The sequence below is a fragment of the Mirounga angustirostris genome, unplaced genomic scaffold (genome assembly GCF_029215605.1).
Source record: "Mirounga angustirostris isolate CCGP_5_RB_7025 unplaced genomic scaffold, mMirAng1.0.hap1 SCAF_6, whole genome shotgun sequence".
Classification (NCBI taxonomy): Eukaryota; Metazoa; Chordata; class Mammalia; order Carnivora; family Phocidae; genus Mirounga; species Mirounga angustirostris.
Window position 1 is genome coordinate 1,987,667 of NW_026991714.1, and position 16,200 is coordinate 2,003,866.

Below are 16,200 nucleotides of genomic sequence, written 5' to 3' on the forward strand. Positions count from 1 at the left end.
TCATAAGAACCAAGGGGACGTGAAGGGCCCAGGAGCCAAGAGGAAGGATACTGAAGAAATCACAGGCCAGCCCCACCTGGCCTCCAGCATCCCACCACCATTATTTTCCTCCCTTGATAAGAACAAAGTGCGAACTGCAATTAACCCTTCCATGTCTGCCAGCAGGAAAGGCCCTCCCAAGACACGAGCCCACCAGGACCAGCCAGCAGGCCAGAGCACAGCCTGCAGTCAGGAAGAAAAGCGCTCCAGGTAAGACAGGAGGGATTCTGAAAGTGACAGGAGACAACAGAAAAAAACCCATGCTTATGTTCTTTAGGACAAACGCCCGAGCCCTAGCGCGTGCTGGGTGTTGCTCTCCACACAACCACTGATGGGACACCCAGGGTCTGGGACACTTGGGGTCTGGGACACCTGGCGTCTGGACAGGCTCCTCCTCTTCTCTGGGTCGTGAGTACAAAGCCGTGCTTCTTTGACCTTTCAAGTATGACCCTTTCAATTCCAAGAGTCTTCCCAACCAGCATCTACTGGGAAGTCTGAAAAATACCTTTAGGGAGGCAGATACTTACACCTCATTCCCATCGCCCTTCCTCCCCAGCAAGGTCTTCTGCCTCCTCCCTCTTTGCGAGGGAGCAGAGACATGACCCAAGGTTGCAAAACACATAACCACCGTCTCAAATGACTTAGATTTAATCATCGGAAGCAAACTAAATTAAATGGAAAGCTTACAATAGAGAAGAGTTACATGTCAGCGCCTTTTGCAAACTGAGCTGGGACAGAAAGGGGCTGAGGCTACCCCTCAACCCGGTCCCTTCCAAACAAAGACATCCACAGTGCCCCTGGCAGTCTGGCTCAGGGAAGAGGGAGCCTCTGCCGGCTTGGTGCCTTGAGCTGGCGTTGCCCTCCACTCACTCCTGGCCGGCATCGGGAGCCCCGCCTTGCCGGCTCTGGTCATCACCCTTCTTTTTGTGGCCCGAGACGATGTCATCGATCCGCAGTAGAAGAACTGCCGTCTAGGGAAAAACCACAGCCCCAAAGAGGCCAGCAGACAATGGAGGGATACTTGTTTTCTTTAAAACAGAACACCTAGCTCCTCCCACACGATTAGCATTTTATCTGAGATCTGCCTTTTCAGAGCCTGGCAGGGAAAATTCAGCTCTCCCTCAGCAAGGGACACATCTTATGCAGTCACCTTGCTTTCTATACGAGCTAAAGGTTAAGTAGAGGGATGGATTCCTTGGGAGACCTTCCAAGAACACTCTGCCTTCTACACCCCTCCCTCCCTTCAAGACTGAGCCCAACACGCTGGTTTCTGGTTCTGTGCAAATCAGCAGCACAGCGTAGGTCCCAGGAGCCTCACCTCCACTGCCGTCTTGTATGTCTGCAGCTTTACGGCCAGTGGTTCCCAGATGCCCAGTTCCTTCATGTCCACCAAGGTGCCTGTCTCACCATTTACACCCCACGTCTCACAGTTCTCCTGGGTGTGCTTGGCCTATAGTCGGAAGAAGCGTCAACAGTTCAAGGAAAAAAACACCAAGAACAAGGAAGTGGGCAGGAACGTTAGGTAATAAACCAAGAACAGTGAAGTGAGAAAAGGCGATGACAATGACAGCGAACAGGTAAGTGTTCAGAGGGAGGACACCTGCAGGCACAAGGTGTCAGGAGAGCCAGATACACAGACATGAACCATCCTCCTAGGCCAAGCAGCTCTCCCCACCCCGCCAGCAGCAAAGCTCGGGAAGGAACTCACCCGAAGGGAGGTAAGCAGACGAATGGTGCTGGCCCCACAGTTCTGGATAAGGGTACGAGGGATGACCTCTAAGGCCTGGGCAACAGCCCTGTATGGCCACTGCTCCACACCCGTCATGGCCTTGGACTTTTCTGTCAAGGCGTGGGCCACGGCCATTTCAGAGGCCCCGCCTCCCGGAACCAGCTGGGGGTCGAGGAGGACATTGCGGCAGACCTGCATGGCGTCCTGGAGGTTGCGTTCCACCTCCTTGGGAAAGCAAACGGACAATATGAAGCTGAAACCTGATGACTCAGGAACACATCAGAGGCACTCAAGGGCTCCCTAACTGCCAAGTGTGGGAAACCATCAGGGAGGGCAATCGGAAAGGTCCCTGGATCCCCTGCGGGGCAGAGCAGATGCCCTGCACTTTGGAGAAACACATGAAACACAGGTGCATGACAGGGCCGGGGGTGCGATGTCCGACTACACAGAGCACTACCCCATTCTGTCCCATCCCAACTGTGGCGCTTCAGGGGCTGCGTGTTATAGGTACTTGCTGGCACCTTCGGGTAAGTTACTTAACCTGAGAAATAGGTGGTATTTGTAACATCAACTTAAAAAATAAGGAAGCGGTGGTTGCCGGGGAAATGGTGAGTCACTGTTCAATGGGTATGTCTGTTTTGCAAGATGACAAGGTTCTGAAGATCTACTGCCCAAGAATGTGAATGTGTACAGAACTATACACTTAAAAAACGGTTAAGATGGTAAATTTTACATTTTTTTTAATTATGACTTTTTTTTTTACATTATGTATGCATGTATATAATCTCTATACCCAAGGTGGGGCTCGAACTCATGACCTCAAGATCAAGCGCTGCATGCTTTACCGACTGAGCCAACCAGATGCCCCTAAAAAATGGTTTTTAACCTTAAAAAAAAAAAGATATTTGTGGCCACATATCAAAAATTAAATAGCTATGAACGGGCAACAGGATGATTTTAGGTCTCTGGGCCTCTCTCAAGAAATGGAACGACCGGGTGCCTGGGTGGCTCAGTCGTTAAGCGTCTGCCTTTGGCTCAGATCATGATCCCAGGGTCCTGGGATCGAGTCCCGCATTGGGCTCCCTGCTCGGCGGGAAGCCTGCTTCTCCCTCTCCCACTCCCCCCCTGCTTGTGTTCCTGCTCTCGCTATCTCTCTGTCAAATAAATAAATAAAATCTTAAAAAAAAAAAAAAGAAAAGAAATGGAACGACCTGTGCACACAGTCATCCTTCTGAGGCAGACTCACCGAGAGAACCTCTTTGCTGGCCCCGCGGAGGAGAATGGTACAGGCCTTGGGGTCTTTGCAATCAGTGATGAATGTGAAGTACTCATCTCCAATTTTCTTGATTTCCAACACCCCTGCTCCTGTCCCAACATCATCTTCTCTCAGCTCTTCCGGCCGGCTGGCTATCCGGGCCCCACAGGCTCTGTTGATTAGATTGGGGGACAGGTGATTTCGGGTAGTTTTACTCATCTTCCTAGTCCCTAGGGTCTGTGGCTGGGGATAAGGCCAAAAGTGGATTGCTGGAAAACACTGCTACATAACTCGGGAAGTCTTGGCTGCCTGGAGAATTAGATTCTCAAATATATATAGGTGAAGCTTCCTTAGACTAACAGAGCTTTATAAATGCCAGTGTCTATACCTACAGCAACTACTATAACCAAATACAGTTTAATTCAAGTATATTTTGTGGATACTAAACGCTGGACAAATGCGTTCTCAGGCATATCTAATGTGTATGTATCACATAATGGTCCTTTCCAGATAGAATTTGTCCTGTACTGCCCAATTAGAGCCCAAGGCCAGTAAAAGAACTGTACTAAAGACAATGCAAAAGTCAAGCAAGAAGGAAAGTAAGTACATTAGTGTATGTCTGACTCAATTTCATCAAACACAAAACTAATTTGTCACTTTTTCCCCACTCATGGGCGTGCGACTATTTGTACCCATGTATGCTCAGAGCCATTTCAGAGCTGGCAGAAGTATAAAACTCGACTTGGATCTGATATGTGATACTGGGATAGACTTAACTTTTTAAAATAAAAATTAGTATTAAAAATGAATGGTATGTGAACACAGAATCAGTGCAGAAAAGATGAGTGCAATCTTTTTTTTTCAAGATAAAAAGCTTTTTTTTAAATTATGTTAATCACCAGACATTGCATCATTAGTTTTCGATGTAGTGTTCCACGATTCATTGTTCGTGTAACACCCAGTGCTCCATGCAGAATGTGCCCTCTTTAATACCCATCACCAGGCTAACCCATCCTCCCACCCCTCTCCCCTCTAAAACCCTGTTTGTTTCTCAGAGTCCATTGTCTCTCATGGTTCATCTAAGGTGAGTGCAATCTTAAGTTGCATTAATAGCAGCTGAAGATCCAATCAGGGAAACCGTTTGTGCTCTGAGATAGTTTAAACAGGCTATAAGAGACCCTGAGATAGGGACCACAGATGTCTAAGCATAAGCTGAGCACTACTCATTAGCAGCAGTATAAAATGACTCCTGCAGCAGATAATTGTTGGACTGGAGAATTTCTGAAGAGGGCACACAGCTAAACCCAAGTTATTCCCACCTGTACCTGACTTGACGGACTGGGTCCTGTATTAAACCTTTTCAGGAAATGGTAACTGCATTATAAAGCTCCAAAAGGGAAACACATGGGAAGGAAGAATCTTATTTTGACGTGGCCTACTCACCTAGCAATGCGATTATTGTCTGTCTTCCGGACTCTGCGGATTGCTGTGATATTGGCCCGCATGAGGTAGTGCTGAGCTAAATCTGTAAACCCAAGAGCAGAAGTGTCAAACTGGAAGCCAGAACTCCTGGGTTCTGAACTGGTTCCATCCTCAATGTACCCTAAACCATCACACGTTTACTATGCTGTCTATGCCAGTGGGGGAGGGGAGGTCAACCCACCCTCTTCTACCTCAACAGGAGGATGGAAAGCGAAAAGAGCCCTACCTGAGATGCCCTTTTCTGTGATGACCACATCGGGCTTCAGTTGGATAATGTCCTCACAGAGCTGCTGGATGTACTCTTCTTCCATTTGGAGGATTCGCGTGAAGTCTTCCTCTCTTGTGATCTCAATGTCAGTCTGTGTGGTGGAGAAGAAAGTCATGGACTTAACAAAAATCTCGGACAAGTGAAGCTCTTCAGGATCATCCTGAGTATCAGGCTCCTCTACCCAGTCCTCTCATGCACCCCAGAAGGTGTCCATTAGAGGCCTGAAGCCAGGAGCCCGCCCCTCTGTAAGCTAGTTTAGCTCCAGCACTCCAGCTTAAGGCCTTCATTTAATTACACATTAAGTGGAATTCAAAGTCAAAGGCAATCAGTGGATACTGTGGCCTAAGGTCCCTGACCCTCAGTGCAATGTTACCTCCAGCCTGTCAATGTGCATAGTAATTCTGGGTCTTAATTCTTCCCACCAATAAACTACATCTTGTTCCCAATCTCTGTGTTAACAAGCTTCAGTTATTCTATGCACAGGTAACAGCCTGGTGAACCTCCTTCCTCTGGGAATTCTTTGGCATTTCCCAGCTGAATTACTTCCTACTCATGCGTTCGTTAGGAGAGGTGGCGTGGTAGTGTGGAACTGAAGCCAACAGTGCTGGGTTCAAATCCTGATTTGGTCAATATGGTTGTGTTCCTCAATTTACCTAACTTCTCTGAGTTTTAGATCCCTCATCTGTAAACTCAAGTCAATACTAGCTACGTTAAAGAGTTCCTTTAAGAAGCAGGAAATATATATGGAGATCACTGAATGACACAAAAGTAGACAATGTAATAAACATATCTTATTTCCCTTGTCCCTATTAGCAGTCAGATCCTTACACCAACTTCAAGGAAGAGGGCAGGAACCTTACCTGGCTTTCTCCTTTCTTGTATTCCAGAGAGGAATCCAGCAGCACAATGCGAGGGTTTTTGATATAACGCCGCATTCGTGGATGGGTCACATCTTTGTTAATCATGACTCCCCGTAGGACACACGAGTCTTCGATGATGCCCCCAGGTATCTGAGCAAAAGACCCACTTTCATCCACAACCAAGAGGAGCCAGTTTCTCAACTCCCTTCCTAGACACTCAGCTTTCCCAAATGAGCACTATTTCAGGTTTCTAACATAGCTTTCTTCTTTGAACGTCAAAAACAAACATGGTTGTGGCGCCTGGGTGGTTCAGTTGGTTAAGCGACTGCCTTCGGCTCGGGTCATGATCCTGGAGTCCCGGGATCGAGTCCTGCATCGGGTTCCCTGCTCGGCAGGGAGTCTGCCTCTCCCTCTGACCCTCCCCCCTCACATGCACACGCACGCTCTCTCTCTCATTCTCGCTCTCAAATAAGTAAGTAAAATCTTGAAAAAAAAAAAAAAAAGGAAGGTTGCAATCACATTTTTTTCCCTCTAGGAGGAACACCAATCATGGACCAGAACCCCAATCTGAAAGTCAGCTGAGACTCTAAGAAATTCAGTGACAAAGATTCTCTCTTCCTGGAAAAGATTCCCACAGAATTTTTAGGCTTGGGGCTCCACCTATAGGCCAGAAGCTACTAATGCTACTTGTCGACCTTAAATGAGTAGAGACGGAGAGTGCTTTCTGGGGCCTATTAGCGAGACAGCCTGGAGCCCTTGTTCGTATCTTCACCCAAGTGGCAGATACGTATGCAAACGCACAAACATGGAAACACCAATAAGCCTTTCTCTAGCTTCTGTAAACCTTGGGTAGGAAGAGCAGTGGAAGTAACAGAACTATTTCGGGAATACGCCCTTGGTACCCTTTTTTTTTCAGGTTTTTGTTTTCTAAGCAGCAAATATTGTTCTAATTATAAAGACATAAACCTGTGTCCTCCACAAGTAAGCTGATTCATACTAGGAAATAAGCTGTCTTCCAAACACACATTGAAAGAGCTTACCTTTTCCACCCTTGCGTATTTCTTGATGTCGATCTCCTTGCGACCATTCTCCTCAAACTGCACAGTTCTGACAGCATCTAGGGCAATATTGCAAGCCAACGAGGACCACCGACCGATTGCTTTCGTAGTAATAGAGCTGTTGATGATGTTCAGCATCGTATCTCGGTTACTGGTATCAACAGGGGTACTGGAGAAAGGTGAAACAGGTAGTATGCTCAGCAGAGACCTTGGATATTCAAGGAAGTCCCTCATCCACAGCTTGGGGACCAGAGTGGGCCAACAGGCAGAACTGTCCATCCCCCTCCGCCTTTCAACAAGATTACAACTAACCCATCCCTGGAAAGTGTCTCGAATCCCTGAGTAATCTGTTTTCGTGCCTGACAACCCTCCAAACTTAAGAGTTTACAGAAAAATAATGTGTTCTTTACCTTCTGCTTCAACCAAATTAACTTTTTTTTTTTTAAGATTTTATTTATTTGACAGAGAGAGAGAGAGAGCACAAGCAGGGGGAGCAGCAGGCAGAGGGAGAAGCAGGTTCCCCACCGAGCAGGGAGCCCGATGCGGGGCTCGATCCCAGGGCCCCGGGATCATGACCTGAGCTGAAGGCAGACACTTAACGACTGAGCCACCCAGGCGCCCCTCCTCTTGACTTTAATGGAAAACTGCCGGCTACCACCCTCCACAGCATTTTATTAGAGAATTGACTGCATCAGTCATAATCATACGTGATGGTAGGACACTTTAGTATTAAGTCCTGAATAATTAGTTAGCTAACTCTTCAACTAACTCCCCCCACTGGAATCTAAACTTTGAGAAGCTAGGTCTATTTTGCTACACATTTTCCATGGCAGCACCTAACAGGGAAACAAGCAAATAGCATGTAACCAAAAGATATTCTGAAGAACTGAACCCAGCTCCTTTTGTCTACTTTGTATCCTTTGTCATTATCCTCTGTTCCTTCTGCTCTCCTCCTCTATTCCTCACTTACAGGACTTCAGAGTATAAACTCCTGGTGATGTGCTTGGTCTTCCTGCACCAGCTCAGAACACATGAGTCTTCCAGGCCCCCCTTAGCTGATGGTACGTTTCTGATCTCCTCAATACCTGATTTTCTTAAGGGTGCTAATCATATCATCCAAAGCCTTGCGGTAAGCACTGATCACCACTGTTGGGTGCATCTGCTGCTCCAGGAAGTGCTCAGCCACGGACAGCATCTCCCCCGCTGAAAAAAGATACACATGCCATAATGTTTTTTTTTTAAAGTGCCTGGATTTCAAGGCAACTTCATGAAGCTTCTAAAAATACCTTAACTTTTTTCCTAAAATAGATTGTCCCAAAAACTATGCCAATTATCTGTTAATCCAATTTTTGTAATCCAAATTTTATACTTCATACAAGGCAATTCATAAAGAAAATATCCTTATCAGATATATCTTAAGTGATCAAAGACTGAACATACAGTTTTCATCTCTGATCTTTCAAGATCAGTATTTGTCACCAGTTTTCTAAACAAAAAGAGACATTTTTATTTTTCAAAGGCTCTAAAAGGAAAAACGCATATAGGAAAATGGACTTGTTTATGATTATCTCAACACCTAGGATGCAGTGAAACAAAACAAAACACACATAAAACCTTATACCTGGAAGCATACCCACAAAAATTTACAAAATTTACTGAGACATTATTTGTGAAATGTCCCTGTACTAAAAAATTTGTCTTTACTTTCTAATACACACACAAATTAGTACATACATAGATACACACATACACACAAGCCTGTTTCTTTAAAAAAAAAAAAGTTTTTTTTAAAGATTTTATTTATTTATTTGAGAGAGAGGATGAGAGGAGAGAGAGAGCACATGAGAGGGGGGAGGGTCAGAGGGAGAAGCAGACTCCCTGCCGAGCAGGGAGCCCGATGCGGGACTCAATCCCGGGACTCCAGGATCATGACCCGAGCCGAAGGCAGTCGCCTAACCAACTGAGCCACCCAGGCGCCCAAAAAAAGTTTTAAGAGACAAAAGTACTTTTGGTTTAAAAAAAAGCCTTTGCACAAATTGCTTGTACTACCTGTCCACTAACACTGATTTTCAAAACGTACACAAATGTGTCAAGGTTCACAAGTGTATTCTTTGGCATGTGCTCAAATGTTTGAATTCAAAACTTCACACCAATTCCTAAGTGACCATCATGCATTTTAAAAGATAATCAGGCATTTATTTATTTTTCAAAGATTTTGTTTATTCATTTTTAGAGAGCGAGAGAGTGCGTGGATGCACGGCAGGAGAGGCAGAAGGGAGGAGGGGACAAGCAGACTCTGCACTGAGTGTGGAGCCTGACGTGGGGCTCAATCCCACAACCCTGAGATCATAACCTGAGTCATAACCAAGAGTCAGACGATGAACTGACTGAGCCACCCAGGTGCCTCCAAAGATAATCAAGCATTTTAAAAGATGCTGGAGTAAGTTCACTTAGAAAAGGATACGTATGCCCTGCTAGAGAACCGTCAGGATAACTTAGAAGAAAAATGGCTCTAGGAATGGCAGTGTTTTCTTTTTCAGAGCTACCTAGACTCATGGATACTTAACCCACCTAATCTCTCCAGGAGATTTAACTAAGATTATTAGCTAGAAAATTCTGATGACTACTGCTCATCTTCAACCAAAAAATGGTAAGAAAGCATATAAAGTCTGTCCTCCCTTTCATCCCCCAAGTTTTTCTTCAAGGCACAGAACTAGCCATACCCAATTTTCACTCCTCAAAAGAACTGGGTCTGAAGAAGTGCTTAGTGGGCACCTGGGTGACTCAGTTAAGCGTCCGACTCTTGGTTTCAACTCAGGTCATGATCTCAGGGCCATAGGATGGAGCCCTGGGTCCTGCTCTGAGCTGAGTGGGGAGTCTGCTTGAAATTCTCCCTCTCCCTTTGCTCCATCCCCCCACCCCCGGCTCTCTCAAAAAATAAAATAACTAAGTGCTTAGTTGGTGGTGACTCCAGTACATCTCTGACACAACTCATTCTAAAAATAACTGAATATGTCACTTTAAAAGTTCATATAATAATTTTGTTGTATGGACTCTACTTTTAGGCATGTGGACCAACATTATAAACTGGTATCCCTTAAAATAGTTCATTTCTGATCCCAGGGTCCTGGGATCGAGTCCCGCATCGGGCTCCCTGCTCCGCGGGGAGCCTGCTTCTCCCTCTGCCTATCTATCTCTCATGAATAAATAAATAAAATCTTTAAAACAAAAACAAAAACAAAAACAGTTCATTTCCTTAACAATGTGTTACTGCAATCAGATTTTAAAAAACAAATGCCTTGATTATAAACATTTCTCCATCAACTTAAAACATACAGAGAAATAAAGGCAATGTCAAATTTTCAAAAGTGATCCTTTATGATCCTATAGAAAATGGGAAGATCGGTTATTAAAACTTATATGGTCAAGACTCATTGTCAAGATTCATCTGTCAACTTAACTACTGGTTAAAATGTTATTTGTGAACCCCAAATCAGCATTTGGGGCATCTTCATGGTCATTCACACAAAGGTGCAGAGATGAAAAACTTGAGTCACCCAATGCAATGTTCTGCCTTGTTTCAGCTCTCATACTTTGTGGTATAGTTTCACATTTTTGTGCATTTTGTTGATTTCACTGTTTAAACTGGCCCCCAAGTGTAGCACTAAAGTACAGTCCAGCTTTCCTAAGTGCAAGAAGGCTGTGATGTGCCTTACGGAGAAAACAACACATTATACAACCTTCTCTCAGGCATGAGTTACAGTGCTACTGGCCGCTGAGTTCAATGTCAATGAGTCAGCAGCATACATTACATGATGTGTCTTTATTTTTATTTAAAAATTTATTTATTTGAAGGCGCCTGGGTGGCTCAGTTGGTTAAGCGACTGCCTTCGGCTCAGGTCATGATCCTGGAGTCCCTGGATCGAGTCCCGCATCGGGCTCCCTGCTCGGCAGGGAGCCTGCTTCTGCCTCTGACCCTCCCCCCTCTCATGTGCTCTCTCTCTCTCTCTCTCATTCTCTCTGTCTCAAATAAATAAATAAAATCTTTAAAAAAAAAAATTTATTTATTTGAGAGAAAGAGAGCGTGTGCATGCACGTGTGCAAGTGGGGGGGGGAGGGACAGAGGGAGAAGGAGAGAATCTCAAGCAGACTCCCTACTCAGCATGGAGCTTGACCAGGGCTTGATCTAAGACCCATGAGATCATGACCTGAGCCGAAACCAAGAGTCTGATGCTTAAATGACTGAGCCAGCCAGGAGCTCCCATAAGGTGTCTTTGAAACAAACAGAAGGGGGGGCACCTGGGTGGCTCAGTCGGTTAAGCGGCTGCCTTTGGCTCAGGTCATGATCCCAGGGTCCTGGGATCGAGCCCCACGTCCGGCTCCCTGCTCAGTGGAGAGCCTGCTTCTCCCTCTCTCTCTGCCTGCCTCTCTGCTTACTTGTGCTTTCTCTGTGTCAAATAAATAAATAAATAAATCTTTAAAAAAACAAACAAACAAACAAACAGAAGGGGCGCCTGGGTGGCTCAGATGGTTGAGCGTCTGCCTTTGGCTCAGGTCATGATCCCAGGGTCTTGGGATCAAGCCCCGCATCGGGCTCCCTTGTCTGGAGGGGATCCTGCTTCCCCCTCTGCCTGCCACCCTCCCTGCTTGTGCTCTCTCACTCTAATAAATAAATAACAACTTAAAAAAACAAACACACACACACACAAAAACAAAAAAACAAACAGAAAAGGGGCGCCTGGCTGGCTCAGTCGGAAGAGCATGTAACTCTTGATCTTAGGGTTGTGAATTCGAGCCCCACGATGGGAATATTTTATTTTTATTTATTTTTTTAAAAAGATTCTATTTATTTGTCAGAGACAGAAAGAGAGAGTGCACGCGAGAGCACAGAGTGGCAGGCAGAGGGAGAAGCAGGCTCCCCGCTGAGCAAGGAGCCTCACTCGGAACTCGATCCCAGGACCCTGAGATCATAACCTGAGTCGAAGGCAGACGCTTAACCAACTGAGCCACCCAGGTGTCCTGGGAGTAGAGATTACTTAAAAATAAATAAATAGGGGCACCTGGTTGGCTCAGGCGGTTAAGCATCTGCCTTCAGCTCAGGTCATGATTCCAGGGTCCTTGGATGGAGCCCCACGCCAGGTTCCCTGCTCAGCGGGGAGCCTGCTTCTCCCTCTCCTCCCTGCTAGTGCGCTCTCTCTCTCAAATAAATAACATCTTAAAAAAAAAATAAAAATAAATAAAACAAAACTCACATGAAGTAAGGTATAGGGGCACCTGATTCTTGATTTTAGCTCTGTCATGATCTCAGGGTCGTAGGATGGAGCCCTGTATCAGGCTCCAGGCTCCACAGGGAACTCCGCTTGGGTTTCTCTCCCTCTGCCCCCGCTCCCCCACCTCCCGTAAATAAATAAAACAAGGTACATATTTATCAGTTAAAGAGTATGTGAAGAAACTCATTGGAGCCTAACCCCTATTTCCCCTAGTAGAAATGGTTTAGTGTATGCTAATTCAGTGTTTGTGGTGACTTTCTAGAATATAACTTACTGTGAATGACAAGAACCCACTGCATTTTGTTCAACCAGATTTTTAGTTCTTCCTACACTATGACGAATGTTTTATGCTCACTTGGAAAAAATACACAGAAAATTAGCAATAAATTATTCTAAATATTTGTAATTAGTGCATTGGTAACAATTCCCTTAAAATAGGACAGAGATGTTATTTCTGACAAAAATCTTCATGTTTCAATCCACTTTCCCCTATTAGCACTGCTGTCCTCCTCTTACCAAGAATAATTACTGATGTGGTCCCGTCTCCAACCTCTTCATCCTGCGTCCGGCTAATTTCAATCATGGATTTGGCTGCTGGATGCTGGACTTGAATCTGAAAAGGAAAATGCAGATTGCCACAGAATCAGCACTACTCAAAGCCTTTGGAACCCACTCTCCTCGGTCCTGACTCTCGAGCTTCTTACTTCCATATTCCCTCCCTTATCCGTTGTTTTACCACAGCTTGAAAGATTTTCAGTGGTCCTCAAAATATCTAAGTGAATCCTCTTTCCAAGTCCCCCTCTTTTTAGAGGAAAATGCAGATGCCAACTTAACTATTAAAGTTTCTTGAAGACAGAACAGTACCTCTTTTATAGCTTATTTACTGGGAGACCCACCCACTGGTTGAATTATATTTTCCAAAAGGACAGCTGAAGTCCTGCCCTCTGGAAACTGTGAATGTGAATGTTTTTGAAACAGGGTCTTTGCAGATGTAATCAAGATCTGCAAATTAGATCATACAAGATATTATGATAGGCCCTACATCCAACCACTGCTGGCCCTATACTAAGAGACACAACAGGAGAATGGCATATAACAACTGAGAAGGAGACTGAGTCCACAAGCCAAGGAATGTCAAGGATTGTGGTCAACCACCGGATGCTAGAAGCAACAAAGATTCTTTCCAAGAGCCTTCAGAAGGAGTAGGACCCTGCTGACACCTTGATTTTGGACTTCTAGCCTCCACGCTATGGGTGAATAAATTTCTATTGTTTAAAGCCACAGCAGTCCTAAGGAACTAACAATCGTGTATGTAACTTTATGGGTCCTTTATAAAATTATTAGAAAGCAAAATGAAAAGTCATACCTCTCGAAGAATGGCGTTGCCATCATTGGTCATCACAATGCCTCCCATTGGGTCCAAAAGCATCTAGGACAAAAGTAAAAGTTATACCTAAGTTACACATGTTCCAGATAACAGAAAGGGAAAATCTTTAAACAGTTCAGTAAGAGATCGGCCTACCTTCATCATGGACTTGGGTCCCAAACATGTGCGGATGATATCTGCAATGGTCTATCAAAAATGAGATATAAGACATGTAACCACCAATCAGAAGACTGTGTCAATGTGTGCGTTAGAACACATGTTAGGTACAGGACACCACGTGTCCAGATGCTGCTGTAATGATTTCAGGGTGGACGTATAAACAGTTTTTCACAGGAAAAGAGGGAACATGGCTTCCAGAGCTTCAGGTCCCCATAACTCAGATAATGGCAAGTCCGTGTATTAGTATTTCTTTCCATGATAGTGGCCTCCACACCGTGCTAAATCAGCTCCAGGGCTATTTCATTCTTTCATCCAAAAGACATTTACTGAATACCCAGCCAGGACCTACAATGGGCACTAGGAATACAAACGGGAATATAGTCCTTCCCCTCAAATAATTCAGTGTAGTATGGGAGGCAAACACACATAGACTACAAAACAATATACATTAATAGAATTATGCACAAGTAAATACGAGAAAACTATTAGGCCTAACTCATTGTGGGAGGGCATCCTTCTACCTACCACCATCAGAGAAATGTTCTCAAAGAAGGGAAGTCAAACTTTTCTTCTGCCTAATAGCAAACGAATACAAAAATACTAGAGAAGGCAGGTGGAGGCAAACTAATAAACTTTAAACTACTTAAAAGATATACTACCTTGGCTGCATTGATGTTTCCAGACTGAACTTTTCTTCCAGATTCACGCTTCATGTTCTGGCCTAAAATAGATAAAATAAAATGCAATAGATCAGGATTCGCCCATTGTATAGAAACTATTTATACCCTGACCTTTGAAAGTAAAAACATACTCAGGTTTCATGGATGTAACAAAGATCAAACTTCATCGAACTGTACACTCTAAATATGTGTAGGTTATTGTATGTCAACATACCTTAAGAAACTGTTAAAAAAATAAGCATATGTACTTATGGCTACTTCTTTACGTCAACCCCTGGCATACAAACAATCCCTAACACTTCAACTTTGGAACGCTGGTCATCGCTTTCCCACTAACCAAACATTCACATATTTACAGTAAGGATTCATAACCCGAGGTCCATGAATGAGCCTTAGTGGAATGGTGAACTCCTGCAGATTATGAGAAAATGGGGAGCTACTGCGTTCTTGTCTGGGAAGAGAATCTACAGCTATCAGATTCTCAAGGGGCTGGTGACCTAAAAAAAGCATCAATCACTGCTTTATGTGAAAAAGGAAGGAGTTTGGAGGTTCCTATTTTCATACCTGGGTAGGGGGAATCATACTGACAGTCCCAGCATAATTACTGACAGAGCCCCTCCAGGGTGCTGTGCAATGAGAATACCCTCTCAGAGTGCCTCAATTTGCAAGATACACTCACTCCACGCTTGGATGTAATAAGAATGCCTCAATAACCCCTCCACCATCAGAGCTGAGTACGTATGTTAACAGGGAGTCTACTGGGTTCTAGCCACAAGTGCCAGGGATGAATGCAGAGCGGAAAAAGGCTTCACAATGTACCACTCATCCCCGGGGCCCTCCCAGTGGAGACAAGTCAGTAGCTGTAACCAAACCAACATAATGCCGATCTCCCTCCTCTCTCCAAATTACACATTCCCTACAATTTAAATCAGTAAAATTTTCAACCAGTTCCATCAAATCTACAGGCTCACAACCCTCAGAATTTAGACTCCTATTTCAGGCAGCGGTAACTAAAATCCTGCATGGACTGTTCTGGTAGACTCATCAGAAGAAAGGGCTTTTCCCCAGTTAAGTGAAGTTTTTTTTTCTGAGAACAGTTATACAGGGAAAATAGAGGAAAATCGCGTTACTGCATTTTGTATACGGAAAAGGGTAAGGGAGGGACAAGGGCTTGCAGATGGGGTACAGAAGTTACTCGAAAAAGGGGGAACACCCCAGGGGAAGACAATGGAGGTGGTCCTCCTTAGAGAGAAATTTAGGAAAACTCAGTGGGAAAGATCTCAGCGCAGAGGACACCGCGGGATGAGTTACATCCAAGCCGGACTCGTCGCACGGCGGTCGCTGAAGGGAGACCCCGGGGGGCTGTCACGGAGAAGTGACCACGGCTACCACTCGCTGTGCGCAGACCCCCTTTTCGGCAGCTTACCCACTTGTCACTCAATCTCCCCGATCGCACGAGAAAAGACTTTAAGCCCCCCCAAAAAGGACGGGACGCTCGAGCCAGGCGATCCGGCGGGGCCACACGGCCACGGCGGTGAGGCCAGGCCAGACCACTTCCCATTCTCCAGCCCCGCACCGAAAACCACGCGAGCAGGGGTGCGGCGGCGGGGGAGTGCCGAGCGCCCGCGGACCAGCGGCTCGGCCAGGGGCAGGGAGACAAGGGTCCGGGCTCAGGGCACAGAGAGGAGCGGGAAAGGGGGTTTTCCGACACGAACGACGACGGGAAGCCTGCGCGGCCGGACCAGGGCGGGACCCGGCTGGGGCCACACGGCAAACCGGGGACGGAAGGAGCGAAAAGGGGGTCACTGCCTCTGCTTCCCCCAACTCACTGAGCACGAGCACCGGACGATGGCCCATCATGGCGGCGCGATGCAGAGCCGGGCACCCAGAGCTGGGGCAACCGGCAGAACCTTCTGGAGGCAGAGAACCAGAAAGAAGCCCAGAAAACGCTGCCTCTTCAGGGCTTACACCTAAACCCGCTAGCCTCCGCGTCGCTGCCAATCACCGCAGCCA

The 16,200-nt window shown here is 45.7% G+C and overlaps 1 protein-coding gene across 1 annotated transcript; it reads right to left on the minus strand.

Moving 5' to 3' along the window:
• Positions 1 to 671: 671 nt before the first annotated feature.
• Positions 672 to 16,174, minus strand: CCT3 (chaperonin containing TCP1 subunit 3). Its single transcript, XM_045876636.2, has 14 exons — positions 16,017 to 16,174; positions 14,167 to 14,228; positions 13,484 to 13,534; positions 13,328 to 13,390; positions 12,478 to 12,574; positions 7,777 to 7,894; positions 6,674 to 6,860; positions 5,634 to 5,783; positions 4,732 to 4,864; positions 4,467 to 4,548; positions 3,015 to 3,195; positions 1,748 to 1,993; positions 1,358 to 1,489; positions 672 to 1,010 (listed from the first exon to the last, which is right to left on the minus strand). Exons 1-14 carry the CDS (start codon positions 16,045 to 16,047, stop codon positions 906 to 908), a joined length of 1,638 nt encoding a protein of 545 aa, XP_045732592.1. The 5' UTR covers positions 16,048 to 16,174; the 3' UTR covers positions 672 to 905.
• Between the last annotated feature and the right edge of the window lie 26 nt (positions 16,175 to 16,200).